This window comes from Herpailurus yagouaroundi, unplaced genomic scaffold, assembly GCF_014898765.1.
Source record: "Herpailurus yagouaroundi ecotype Mexico unplaced genomic scaffold, PumYag 213, whole genome shotgun sequence".
NCBI classification, from domain to species: domain Eukaryota; kingdom Metazoa; phylum Chordata; class Mammalia; order Carnivora; family Felidae; genus Herpailurus; species Herpailurus yagouaroundi.
The window spans coordinates 12,534,447-12,549,352 of NW_024412444.1; the positions used below are offsets into that span (position 1 = coordinate 12,534,447).

The 14,906-nt window shown below is 40.7% G+C and overlaps 1 protein-coding gene across 17 annotated transcripts in view; it reads left to right on the forward strand.

Annotated features, from left to right (window-relative positions):
- The window catches only part of ERC2 (ELKS/RAB6-interacting/CAST family member 2), a 939,781-nt gene that overhangs the window by 500,116 nt on the left and 424,759 nt on the right, over positions 1 to 14,906 (forward strand). For all 17 annotated transcript variants that reach the window (XR_005784479.1, XR_005784476.1, XR_005784477.1 and 14 more), the window contains one exon: positions 14,159 to 14,294. Coding sequence is in view for 14 of the 17 variants with exons in the window: in XM_040454749.1 (XP_040310683.1) it covers positions 14,159 to 14,294 (136 nt within the window). In the remaining 3 variants the exon portion in view is untranslated. The remainder of the gene's footprint in view (positions 1 to 14,158; positions 14,295 to 14,906) is intronic.

The window sequence follows — 14,906 nt, forward strand, 5'->3', positions numbered from 1 at the left end:
CATGGAGAACAGAAGCCACTAGTATCATTACTCTTGTCCTTATCATTAAAACTGCTCTATGGTGGCATTTATAGATCCCTTAGTATATACTGGTACTCATATTATCTCATATATTTCTCCTTTGAGTAAGTATTATTTTATTGTTCATATCCTGTTTTACAGATAAGGAAACTGATATAAAAAAATGAATTCACCCATCCTAGGCCCTTCAGTGAAGAAATGGTTGATCAGAGATTTAAACTCATGCAATCAGGCTTCAAGTCATGGCTCTTAAGCTCACTTTGTCCCACTGTTACTCTAGACCTGTTGCTAGCTTGAAATCAAGGACTGATCCAGGCCATCCTGATTCAGCTTGGATGACCCACTGGTGAAAAGCAAAGGAAGGGCACTATTCTGCTTCCAAGCAAAATCATCAGTTCTGTCAGGGCTGAAATTTCTTAAGGAGAGACTGAAGATCAGTGCTCTGTACCTCCCTAGGAATAATGAAGTTGCTGAACTGCAGCAGAAAGGGTGACTTTCACTAGTACTGCACAAAAGGAGACATCTTAATGGAAGCTCTAATGATGAAACTTGGGGACTGACTCACCTCTCACTTCCCTCAGTATGCTGAGGGCTTTAGACATACTGCCTGAGTGTGTATGTGTGTGTGTGTGTGTGTGTGTGCGCGTGCACGCGTGTGCATGTGCGCACGTAAGTCACTGAACTGCTCTGAGCAGTAATCTCATCGGCCATGCAAGGAAGAGGGGGATTTAGCTCTTGTTACTCCTCATTCTTAAATGCTGTCTCTATCATTTCTAGTCATGACTTTGGTGGTACCTGAGAATCTTTGTTATTGTCAGTTATGTGTTTAAAAATTAGAATGCTTTTATGTGGTACAGATGAGCACTTATGTATGTTATTAATTATGCCTCTTTGTATAGAACATCCATAACTTGCAGATCAAATATAAACATATGATTTCATTAATTCTTGCTTAGAAAGAATCTAAGGCTAAAAGGTATGTAAAGTAAAAATATTTAAAGAAAAATATTAAGTAGCACAAATAGTACATGTTATAGCAAAAATCACTGAGATGATACACTAATAACGAAAACTTGAGAAACTCTCAACACTATTATTCCTTGGACTTTATACATCAGAGCAATAATTCAGTGGGATGATCCTTGGACAGGAAAAGGGTTTGGGTCAAATTAATAAACATATCCTGCCATGTTCCTTTTTAGAGATTCACAGTGCACTTCACAATAGTAAAGGCTCTGGAAAGTTCTGCAGTATAAGAAACCTGCTCACATTTTTTTTTTTTTTTTACATTTAAGTCCTCAAGACTTACTTGGTCCTAACCCTTTTTTGTTTGTTTGTTTTTGTTTTTCTAAAAATTAGTGACATCCCCCAGAGCTAGTGCTGCCAGAACACTGTTGTAAACCACTGAGTTAGAACAACATCATTGAGTGTAATTGAAACAGGTGGCATCATAGTGATGGATTTTGGAAGTGGTTAATTGTGCTGAGGCAATTGTGTGGGGAAGTGGTTTGTTCTGCCTTCTCATGTAATTGGGGGGAAGTGGCTTATGCCCCCTTTGCCGATAATTCTGCCACTTTGTTATCCTTCACTGATTTTCATTTCATCCGCCACCCACCAGTGATTCTGTTTTACTCATTGTCATTAGACTAAGTTAGAAGAGATTTGAGTTATGAGAAAAAGAGTGGAAAGAACAGGCATTTATTTTTGCAGTGTGTTGTCATGGGGATAAATACTTGGGAAAGTAAAAGGATGCATAAATTTCCATAACCCCTCATTGGCCATAAGTTATGCCTTCCAAATGCCTTAGGTTGCACTGATGAATATGGTTTGGAAGAAGTTTGAGAAATGGAAAAATGAAGTCTGTTAGATAGATACTGAGCTAAATAGTTTGAAATAGACAATAAAAGGATTGTGAAGTACTTTGAAAGATTAGCACAAACAAAATAAAATAAAGGTTTAGAAAGTTTTAAGTAATTAAAGTTAAGTTTGTTTTTATTCTGTTCCCTGATTTTCACCCACTTGTATAATCCCCCTCATGGGCAGAACTTGTTACTTGAATCTAACCAATAGAATGTGGCAAAGGTGGTGAGTGCCAGTCCCTTGGACAAGGTATGTTATAAGGCAAAGGTGGTGGATGGCACTCCCGTGATTACTTCACCTTGTATAGGACTCCATCTTAGGAGACTGGAGAGAGATTTGTCTGCTGGCCTTGAAGAATCAAACAGCCATACTGTGAACTGCCCATGGAGAGGGCTACATGTCAAGGAACTATGAGCAGCTTCTAGAACCTGAGGGCTGTCTCCAGTTCCAGCCAACAGCCAGTAATAACTAGGAACTTCATTCATTCAGCTGCAAGAAAAAGGGATTCTTCCAACAACCGAAATGAGCCTAGAATCACATTTTTCTCCAGTAAAGCCAACAGATAAGAAAATGCAGTCTGGCTAACATCTTGATTTCAGCCTGGTAAGGCTGGAATCAGAGGGACCAACCAAGCTGTGCCTGGACTTCTGACTCACTGAAGCTGTGAGATAATAAATAAGTGTTGTTTTAGGCTGCTAAGTTTGTGTTAAGTTGCTGCACAGCAATGGAAAACTGACTCAGTGTTAGTCTGGATTATCTTTGGGATGGTCTGATAAGCCATACCTTGGACCAGATCCTAAAGAGAGTATAACTTACTTATTGAGATTAGTGCTTTGCCTCCCTCTTAGAGAAAAAAAGATTGTAACTCTCAAAAAGGAATGTCTGGGTCTGGCTAGAATGCTCCATTTACTTTAGTGGCAAAGATCTTATAATAATGTACAATAATATTTTATTATTCTCATGTAGCATAATAGATAAGACCAGGAGCTTTGGCATCATAGAAATGATCCTTCCAATTCTGGGTTTCTACTTATTAACTGTATGATATATGATGTTAGCCTAAACCTCAGGTTCTTTATCTGTGAAATGGGGATAAAAATACTCTCCATGTAAGGATGTTGTTTTGTTTAACTGAGGTTATATTTTTATAGTTCTTAAGCACTTAATATGACATCCAAAAACAGAGGGTGTTTTTATTATATGGCAATATTTTAACATTGATTTCTGGTAGGAAATAATATAAACTCTGACACGTTATTTCTGTACTTTAATTTGGAAAATCAACATATAAGATTTTTATCTTCTTATACCTCTGCTTTGTTTTATGTCTGGGCTGCTGCAGACCAATTCCAGATTGGATGCAATAAAAATAGGTCTTGCATACATGAAGTGCCCCTGTGCTCATAGGTTGCTTTGGCTGTATATTGTCTGGGCAAATCGCCCCCAACCTCTGGCCAGACTGTGGAATGTTGGTTTCCTCCAACATTAGCCCCCCGGGGGTCAATTTTCACAGTTTCCATATGTTTTTATATTACCCCAAACTGTAAATACAACTGACACCCTACCAAATTGGCCCTAATGTGCCTGTGTCTAACAGTGGAGTTGTAGGCTTTTAGAAGAATACAATACTCCCTGGAATTGTGGCAATTATAGGAATGTTTTATTTTTAAAGTGTTTAGATTTTTTTTTATTTGAGAAGTAAATGATGTGCAAGAAGATATGAGTTGGGAACTGGAGAGGAGTTTTAACCTTATGTCTTAGCCCTAACTTGAGTTTGCCCCCATGTTTCCAGAAGTTCTGTCCTAAGATCTGTTACCTGTTATCTGTTATTGTTCTTGCCCTTTTAGTTTCTTCTTAGTTCCCCTTTTTGTTGAGTGTCTACTTTTATCTTCACTTATTTTATCATCTCTAAACTCTTTGTCTCTGATTAACTCTGTCTGTACAGGAAGAGCCAAACTCATTGTGATGCAGTGAAGTACCAGGATATGAAATACACTAAACATTTCTTATTGTAGATTCATCCATAAAACCAAATAATTTGTTCAAAAAGTGGTCACATTGAGGTTAACGGGTTCAGAGAACGGAAATTAATAGGGAAATTGCATGGCGTCCTTGTTGGTTTTGTGTTCTGCTTCGGAGCTGGGTCTTCATTTCAGTAACTGTTGCTGCCACCATGAAGTTTGAAGCTGTTAAGCTCCCACCTTCCATTCCAAGCCTCCCCTGGTGGAGAGCCAATATTCTTGGGTAATTACCTCATGTGTATCTAGTTCTCTAATAGCCAACCGAGTTGCAGCTCAGGGCATCCTATAAAGTTGGGAGTGGTGTGCCTTAAAGTGGCTGGACTACAGAACAGAGATTGTATTCTGAGAATTTCCGTTGTTATTCTTTAGACCTTTTGGGGGCGGCCTGGGAGAAGAGAAAGTGAGAGTGGTATGAAGGAACTCGGCAACATTCTCCACAGTTGTGTGGCACAGTACAGAGATTGAGGGGATGGAGGTGGCCTCTGGAGCTAGACTGACCGAGAATCCTGCCTCTGCACTCATTCGCACTACAACTTTGGGGAGTTTCCTCATCAGTAGTAGAAATAATCAAAGGACCTGCCTAATAGGGTTGTTGTGAGTATTAAGTGAGCTAATAAGTGTAAGATGCTTAGAGCACCTCCAATGATGTGCACATGTGCTGCCTGTGCTTATCATTACTACATAGGAGTATTAGAACATGTCTAGACCAGGGTTCAGCAAACTGTAGCCCATGGGCCAAGTCTAGCCCTGCCACCTGTTCATGTAAATAAAGTTTTATTGGAACACAGCCATGCCCATTTTTGTGTATGTTATCTGTGGCTGCTTTCATAGTACAAGGACAAAGTTGAAGCAAAGTTGGTTACTTGAAGCAAAGTTGGTTACTTTCTACAGATGCTGTATGGTTCCCCAGGGAGACACAGAATCGGAAACAGGCTCCAGGCTCTGAGCCATCAGCCCAGAGCCCGATGCGGGGCTCGAACTCACGGACTGCGAGATCATGACCTGAGGTGAAGTCGGACGCTTAACCGACTGCGCCACCCAGGCGCCCCTGAACCATGTAGACTTTTAAAAGCCATCTATTGCTTATGAATTAAATTAAGAAAGAAATACTGTACTGGGTCATTTCTTTTGGGCACGTATTTTTAGATCTTGGGTTTAATTTCAAAAAAAATACATTTATAGGAATGAGAACCTGTGTTGTTGTTGTGCTGGTAGCAGGTAGTAATGCCCAGTTGTATTCATCAGCTGTCCAGTCTGATTTCTTTTCACTTTGACTAGATACCATCTCATTGACAATAAGCTGATATTCATTACATGAAATTGAATTCTTCTTTATAGAAAATGCCTTTCTGGAAACAAATATGAGGGCAACCTTAATTCATATAAATCCCTAGATACACATTCCTAAATAATTTTATGGGTTCATATAAAACACCTAGCCAACACAAAGGACCTGTTTCATCCTTTGAATGAACAGGAGCAGGTTTTAGAATTAAATTCAATCCAGAATAACTCTGTTGGTGACAGCAGAGTGGGCATTGTGCTGGATTCTTTAAGAAGAGAATAAGATGGTTGTGATCACTGTAAAGAGGGTGCTTATAGCAGAACAAGGAAGACATTAAAGGATCAGAAATGTGTTGAGTTCTTAGCAAGGCAAGCACAGCATAATTTGGGAATTTGTAATATGGGAAGACTGACCAAGGCTTCCCAGAAGACCTCCTAATAGGGATACATATGAATTACCTGTGATATAAGGGCCGAGATGGGAATGAGGTGAAGAACTTTCTAGAAGAGGAAAGTGCTGTGCAGGGGTCCTGAGGATCCTACAACTCTGTGTATTGAGGGTGCAAATGTAAGGCCAGTGTGGCTGAGTAGAGGGAGTAGGTTGAGATAAGACTTGGAGAGGCAGAAGATAGACCTGGTAGGAGTCATGGGAAGAAGCATGACCTTTTCCACAGGTAGTGGAAATCCAATGAGAAGTTTTAAGCAGCAGAGAAATGTGATTCTGTTTGTGTATCAGATACTCTTTCCCCTCTCCTATAGAGAATGAATTAGATGGACCAATTGGAGCTGGCATCATTGCCCAACTTGGAGGTGAGGGTAGCCTGGGCCAGGGAGGATGAGGTTAGAAGTTATTCCTTCAGTGTTGTGAATACCCCAAGATTTGGCCTTGTTCTGACAGTAATGCCTGCCTGGTGGTGCAACAGTCAGTAATCAGTGAAAAATGCAAATAAACGTATCATTACAAGTTGTGGGGGGTGCACTAGAGGAAGGGCATGGAGTGTGATTGTAGCAGTTTTGGTGAAGGGAGGGGATATTGTTGGATTTGATGCCCAGAAAAGGCCCCTGTGAAGACTCTGAAGACATTGAAGTTGAGATCTGAAGGATCAAAGTCAGCCACAGAGGAGGAGTGATGTCTGTAAGAGGAAAAGGTGGGGGAGCCCCAGACAGGGAGACCAGCACATGTCTGTGCCCTGTGGTGAGAGGGACTGAAAGAAGACTGGCTTTTGGATTCCGTGGGTAAAGGTGAAAATCATGTGGGATGAGGCTGGTCGGTCCCACAGATGTGTGTTTCTATTCTCTGGGAAATGGGAAACTGTTGGAGGATTGTACATCAGCAAGGACATCATCTGACTTGTTCTGAAACACTCACTCTCGCTGCTGGCTGGAGAATGGCTTAAAGGGGGCACAAGAGCAGAAACAGGGAGACCAGTGAGGAGAGAAGAGCATCATGGTCTAGGCAGGAAATAATGGTGACTTGAGGTGTTGTGGTAACAGGAGTGATGGAGGCAAAGGGTCTGCATACTCTGGGTTTCCCTGTCTGCATTCCTGCAGGGCACCAAAGCACCATGGGATAGGTGGAGCCATGGTGTCCTGCAGTAGGGGATGCTTGCGGGTCTGTCAACCTTGCTTTGGCTTCTCCTGGTGATGCCAATTTGGACCATATGGGCTGAGAAGCCTGAGCATATAGTCCAGTCTACAGTGAGAGTAATGTAGAACATCAAAACACATTTATCACTTGACAGTGAGAAAAACAATCACTCCAGGGCTACCATTCTCAGACCTACATGACCAGTCTGTGCTCTCTGGGTCATGACACCTACATGGGAAGCTAAGCAGCAAGACATTTGTTTGATGAATAGTAAATGGGAGCCAGGCTTTTTGGTCATGTGACCCTTGTAACTGTGTATGATTTGCTCACCAGCAACAGTGTCTTGTTCTTAGATGTCCCAGGATTAAACATTGAGTCCTGAGTAGTATGAAAAACAGGCCAGCCTTTTCCCTTTGAGTGTCCTGTGGGTACATGCCAGTCCTACCAAATGCATCTGGGGGAGGACAAGGGGTATCAGAGAGCACCTGGCTTTCTCCTTGGGGTCTTCCATAAGAGTCCCCTACTATCTGCTCTCTTTAGTGTAGGTACTCAGCCATTGAGTTGCATCCATTCTTAGGGTGGTGCTCTACTGATATCTGAAGGGAGGAGGTTCTTCGGGGCCAGAATAAGGGAGAACAGTTGAAGGAAGTCAGCCCTTCGGAACTTCTCCAGAGTGAAATATCTACAAGAAAAACAAATCCTTCTCTTGCTGATGGTGACCAGCTCCTGCTGTGTGACCTGCTTTGTAGGTTTTCCCAGTGTGAGTGGGGAAGTCAACAGTGGAGGGAGGGGAGAGTGCATATGGGCTCTAGAAGAGGGGGAGTTAAGTCATATTGGAACTAAGTCCTAAGACCTTGGCCCTACTTGCTGCTCTTTGCTGGGAGGAGAGCTGGATTCAAGTAGCCACAGCTGGCCAGATACTTTGTCTTTCAGGAAGGACTATCATGCTCATGACACTTAGCACATTTGTATGTGCTATAAAAATATCTTTGGAATAGTTATGTAGCTTTCTAAAATGTATAGCTATGCCGAAATACTGAATGGTATTTGCGAGCTTTAAAAAAGTGGAATCATCTCAGTGGTTACAGTAAAAGCCATTATTATCAGAAATTCTGCATGCAATACTCATTGTTAGCTTCCATTGTGTGTGTGGCCATCTACTTGTGCAGTCACTTCAGGATCCCAGCTCACTTACCCATGCTTGTCGTGACCTTCCTGCAATGCTTCCATTAGGTTAGCCTTCCAGGAATGCATCTCATCTTATTATTGAGTAAAGCACACTGAAAGCTAAATGAATGACACAGAGGGTTTGATAATGCATTCCAAAGTCCACTGTTTGAGGCATTTCAAATAGCTGCTATTCCAGTGTGGGAAGTAAGACACTAGATATGTATTCATGACATTACACAAGACATGATCACATTTATATTATGACCTAAGAATGAAGCAGAGGAAACATGCTGGAATCTGTTGTAAGCATTTTACCTGTACTAACCTATTAGCTCTTCACAGTAACCCTATGAGTTAGCTACAATTATTTCCATTTTATATATGAAGAAGCTGAAGTACAGAGAGGTTAAGAAACTTGCTCATACTCACACAGCTAGAGTGGTGGACTTCTGATGAGAACCCAGGCAACCTAGCTCCAGAGTTTATGCTACTAGCTCCTGCCCTTCAGTGGCTCCTGGAAGATTCTTATATCCCAGAATTGTCTTCCATAGAGTTTACACCATTTTACACTCCCAGTTATACCTACATCTAGTTATTTAACCAAGAGAAATGAAACCATATGTCCACAAAAAATTGGTACAAGAATGTTCATTGCAACCTTATTCTCAACAGCAAAAAATTGGAAATAGCCCAAATATCCATTTAACAGGGGAATAGCTAATCAAACTGTAGTATTTTCATATAATGGAATACCACTTGATTTCAGCTATAAGATGGAACTTAGGCACAATATGAATAAGCCTCAAAAACCTTATGCTGAGTCAGAGAAGTCAGACACAAAAGGGCATGTACTGTATGATTCCATGTATATGAGTTCAAGAACACACAAAACAAATCCATGCAGATGAAATCTGGGATAGTGACTACTTCCTCTCAGGGGTCAGGGACATGAGGCTGGGTGATGGCAATGCTCTATATTTTGATTGGCCAAAAATCATTGATTTTTATACTTAATATCTGTGCATTTTCTTATATGTATTTATACCTCACTTACACACACACACACATACAGTAACACATGGGAACTCCCCTTTCTTCCCTGATCCATTCTGTTCCTCAGTGGTACTATGTTTACAGACTGGTGTGGGGTTTTAGCAGTTTCCATTTCCATGGATATGTGTAAATAAACATTCAAATAAGCCTTTATATATATATTTTTTTAATTTTTTTTTTCAACGTTTATTTATTTTTGGGACAGAGAGAGACAGAGCATGAACGGGGGAGGGGCAGAGAGAGAGGGAGACAAAGAATCGGAAACAGGCTCCAGGCTCCGAGCCATCAGCCCAGAGCCTGACGCGGGGCTCGAACTCCTGGACCGCGAGATCGTGACCTGGCTGAAGTCGGACGCTTAACCGACTGCGCCACCCAGGCGCCCCTAAGCCTTTATATTTTAACATAAATAAGATCAGACTATATGTATTATTCTGCTACCTGCTTTCTTTTTTGATTAACAATATGTCTTAAAGGTTTTTCTGTGTCCATACTTCAGTTTTGCCTTAATCTTCTTAGCTAGCTTGGAGTTCCAGAGTATGAATGTGCTTGATTTCTTCAGCCAATTTCCTTCTGATGGATATTTGGCAGTTTTCAAATTTTTACTTTGACAGTGTAATGTCAAATTTTGTAATGAAAATTTTGTGCATAAATATTCATGCGTATGTGCAGACATTTTTGTAGGCTACTTTCCTGAATTGGGTTTTCTTGGGAAAAAGGTATGGACACTTTGGTGGATACTGCCAAGTTAGTTTATAATTCTATAACCAATTTTTGTAAGTTACACTCCTCCTGACATCATATGAGAGAGCTAGATTCTGGTATCCTCTCCAACAATGGATATTATCAATCTTTTAAGATGTTTGAGAGAAGGTAGGTAAAAACAAAACAACAAAAAAAAACCCAGCATCTTGTTTCTGCTGAGATTAAAAAAAAAGAAGTTTTGATTTTTCTCCTTTATACACAACATACATATGAACTTAGAGTAGCATATGCACCTCTTGCTCCACACTGCCTCCCAGCTATGTGATTCTAGAGGCCATAAAGCCTGACACTTTCTCACCAATAAGTTAGGGAACACTTTGTAATTTTAATTTTAATTTTAATTTTAATTTTAATTTGATCCACTGTTCTAGTGGAAAATAGCAGGATTCTGTCCTCTATGATATTCATTCTTAATATAGTAGCCATTGTTGATCTTGATACCTATTGGAATTTTTTTATTTAATCCAAATTCCTTATAATGATGTGACATGACTTGCTTAATGACACTAGTCAATTTATTTTTTTTATTTTTTTATTTTTTTAAATTTTTTTTTTTCAACGTTTATTTATTTTTGGGACAGAGAGAGACAGAGCATGAATGGGGGAGGGGCAGAGAGAGAGGGAGACACAGAATCGGAAACAGGCTCCAGGCTCTGAGCCATCAGCCCAGAGCCCGACGCGGGGCTCGAACTCACGGACCGCGAGATCGTGACCTGGCTGAAGTCGGACGCTTAACCGACTGCGCCACCCAGGCGCCCCGACACTAGTCAATTTAAACAGACTCTACCACTGTAGAGTCTCTGTACTCTCCAACCAACCTAACCCCTCCCCCATAACTGCTTTAAAAATTTTTTATTTAATGTTTATTATTTTTTTTGAGAGAGAGAGAGAGAAAGACACACCATGAGCAGGGGAGGGGCAGAGAGAGAAGGAGACACCGAATCCGAAGCAGGCACAAAATCTGTCAGCACAGAGCCCGACGTGGAGCTCAAACCCACAAATCGTGAGATCATGACCTGACCTGAAGTTGGACGCTTAACTGACTGAGCCACCCAGGTGCCCCCATAACTGCTTTTTAAAAAATTTGCATCTTGGATATATTTTTAATGGTGTTTCCCTGGAGAAAAAAAAAGCTTATCCCTAGGAAACTTTATTTCCGAACATGGAGCAGGTCAGTCTCTGGCAGAGGCTTAGAATCTGATTTGCCTCGTGGGTGAGAATTTGGGAAGTGGGTATCAATGACACTTTCTTCTCAGACAGTATTGCTAGAGGGCTTTGCATTCTGCACCCTAGGAGTTCTAACTTCCTTAGTTTAGTACAATTGAGAGCTGTACGGAGTTTAGCCCTGTTTATCTATGCATGTGGGTTTACTTCTGCAGATGGGAGGAGATGCAGGACTGATAAGTCACCTACAGATTTTATTCTTGGAGATGCTGAAGTTATTACTAGCAAAAATCACACTTGTTGTTCCTTCAGCAAGTGTCTAGTGAGCTTCTGTGGGGGTATTTTGTCTTTATTGGGGGATCTCATATATTTAAATTTCATGAATTCTCTCCCTCTCCTCCTACCCCCTAAATTGCTGTTTCAACCTGTTCTTTCAGGTAACCTTGGCTTCTCTGAGGGATACTTGAGAGAGTGACTGTCTAGTAGGTGAGGTTCTGCTCACTCTTAATCTCTTTCCCACCTCGACTAGAGCAATCTTTCTTTTCCTTTTTGGCTTTTAAGTAAGCTTTTATTAGAAGAAAGAGTTCTGCTGCTAGAAATATATTTGAAAACCATAGCACTTCTTCAAGGGAGTGTGTGTACTTTATACATATCTATTGATGCTCATGTCTACAAAGATAAGATGATAATTTTCATCACCTTGCTGTACATGCATCCAAATAGCCAAATTCAGAGTAGTGCCATTCACAACCAAGCTTTTCTTTTCCAATCATTCATGTCCCAAGTCAGACAGCATTTGAATTTCCAGACTTCAGTCTTCCATTTTTCTTAGCCACTTATTTGTATTTCAGGAAAGCTTTAGGGGTGCCTGAGTGGCTCAGTTGGTTAGGTGTCCAACTTTGACTCAGGTCATGATCTCATGGTTCATGAGTTCAAACCCCACATCAGGGTCTATGCGGATAGCTCAGAGCCTGAAGCCTACTTTGAATTCTGTGTGTCTCTTTCTCTCTGCCCTCCCTTACTCCTGCTCTGTCTCTCTCTCAAAAATAAATAAAAACTTAAAAATTTAGAATAAAAAAAAGGAAAGCTTTAAGGGATGCATGGATTTGGAAGTTTGTTTGTTTTTTATTTTTGGATTGAAAAAAAAAATGAAATATTCCTGAAAGTAAGGTCTGTCTATGTTCACACTGCCCTGAGAACTTTGTGGGAGTTCATTATGCAAATGATGTTCATGATAATAGTCTATTTTCTTTATCAGTGGTACTTGGGGTAAAAAACATTTAGCAGTTGGTTCTAGTTAAATGTGTGCTTTAAAGATATAAAAAGTATTTTTTTATAAAAATGTCCTCTACTTAAACAATCTCTCTAATAACACTGACCTATCACATCCTATTACTGGGCACTGGCCTTATTTCCTGAACTGGAAAATGTGCTTGCCCCAGATTGGTATGAGTTTTGAAATACTATATCCTTGTTCAATTAGGAAGCAAGAGGTTGCTTTCAACATCTTTATAGTAACCAAAAGATAATTTCCTAAAAGAAGATTAGCGTGTAGACTTGAGTTGGTGTTTTCAGATGTGTACCTTACCTATTTGTATAGGATACAAATAAGGAAATATCAGAGAAAAATTATCTAATCCTAGTGTTGACCAAGTAGATGGCTGTTCTCTCTCACCATAATCCTCTTAATAAGTGTCACTAGGAATACTAAAATCACTGCCTCAGCTGGTACTGTAAATATTCTTAAAGACCAGTGTTCAGAATATTTTCTTTAGTAGGAATTCCTGATAGAAGATCATTCAGCTTAATAAACACTTCTCTTGAATTTCATTTTCTTGGAGTGGAAGGGAGTAGCCGAGTATATAATTTTATGCGGACTAGAAATAAAAGTTTCTTATTGAGAGTGTCTTCCATTTGATTAGTAATTGTTTCAATTTGACATGTTTGCTGTGTATCATCTATTCTCATCTTGTGCACATTTCCATCAGAGCAGTGATTCTCTCTTGCTTGCTCTGGGAATCAGGCTCATTGACAGCAGCTGACTTAGCAATACTGGGGAGGAGAAATTGGGGTCAGGAATGATCCCAAAAGATTCTGCTCTGCAACCCTCCTCTTTTGGAATCAGTGCTCCTGAGCCCTCTGTACTGCCCTCCTGCCTCCTCACGTGTGGGATTAGATTTATACCAGCTGCCATGGACATGGTTGCCTAAATCTGTGGAATGTTTTGCTAAACGCTGCTGGTGAAATAGTCCACATTAAGCCTATAACTCCTCCCCCCACTTTTTTTAACCCATCCTTTGTCTGTAGTCTTTTACTCACTTGCTTACTTTATGGTTTTGCACTTTGACATCCTGTAGATTCATTAAGAACTTTTAATCCGAACACCAGGGCTTTACTTAACATGATGATTACCCAAATTGTTATTCTGTTTGAGCTAAGTGATGACAATGTATTTGATTGGAACCTTGTAATTGTTATTTTAAAATCAAAGTAATGGATTATGATCTCAGAATAGGAACATGATCCAAAAGAATAATAATAATTAGAAGAGCAACCACTTAGAAGAAAATAAATTCTCCGTCATAGACCAGGGGCCCTTTATTCCCTGAGTCCTGCCTACCTTTGCAGTCCTAGGTTCTACCCCTCTTCCAGACCCTTGCCCTGGGCTAGCCTCACTGCAGCCTTCCAGTCCTTAGAAGTAGTTGGTCCTTTCTTGCCTTGGGAATTGCACTTGCTGTTCCCTGCATTTGGGGAGCATCTCTACTGGTGACTTCTTGGCTGGATCCTTGGAGTCTTACCCAATATTTTGCCACCTTAGGGAGGTTTCCTGGCCACAGTGCCTAAAGTCATCCCCCCCACTCAATGCCTGTCCACACATGCAATGCACGTCATCATCTCACAGCATGTAATTTATCACCCCCCTCCACCCCCCTGCTTAGGAAACCTAAGTTGTGTCTCCTTGGTACTGGTCTGCCTCTCCCACTAGACTTAAAGCTCCATGAGTTGGGTGAAGACTATACATACCTCATTCACTACAGCAGCCCCAGTGCCATCCTGGCACTTGGCATTAAGTGGGTGATCAATAAGTACTTGTGCTTAAATGAATTTCAGAATAATCTGAAGTTCTACCTTTTCCCGAATCCATGTCAATATATTCTATCCTTAGTACTCATGTTGTGATAACATATGATCATCCAGTGGTTGAATTTAACCACACTCTGCTGACTTTTCTCAGGCACATGAAGGATCAGAATAAAAAGGTGGCCAACCTCAAGCACAACCAACAGTTGGAAAAGAAGAAGAATGCCCAGTTACTGGAAGAAGTCCGCAGGCGAGAAGATAGCATGGCTGATAACTCACAGCACTTGCAGGTGAGCTCAGGCTCCTCCTCTTTATACCTAAATAATTGGAGATTGACTTCCTCCGACATGCATCCTTTGCTGTGGAAAAATATGCACAGAAATGGGGGCCTTGCCTTAGCTCTGAGTCCAGCACTAACCGTGTACTCCCAGAGAACCCAATATGTCTTTACAATTATGGAGTATCATTTTCAGAATGGTGCCCAAGGAGAGCTGATTATGCTATAAAATCTAATACTGCACAGTCTCTTGGTTCCTAATACCTTACCTTAAAAAGTAAGGGCCACATTTATAAAGTTGGCAAGAAGCTTAAAACATAGAAGCGTCCTCCTTTTAGAATTATATTTAAGTGGCTTTGGCGTTTGTAGAAGGGTAATGTATGCGTGTTATCACAGAAGGTATTTGAAAAAGGATGCTTTCAGATAGTTTACAAAACTGGTTTTGTTTTGTTCAAAACTCTGAGGCTCTGAGGCAGATCATTATTCTGTCTTCTCTGTGGAATATAGTTATCTCTGAACGGACAGCCCTATCTGAGAAACCAACTGGCTGACTGAAAACACCAATTTTTCCTCATTAACCATCCCTATTTTTGGCAAAGGAGCTCTCCCCATGTGCTCAATAAAA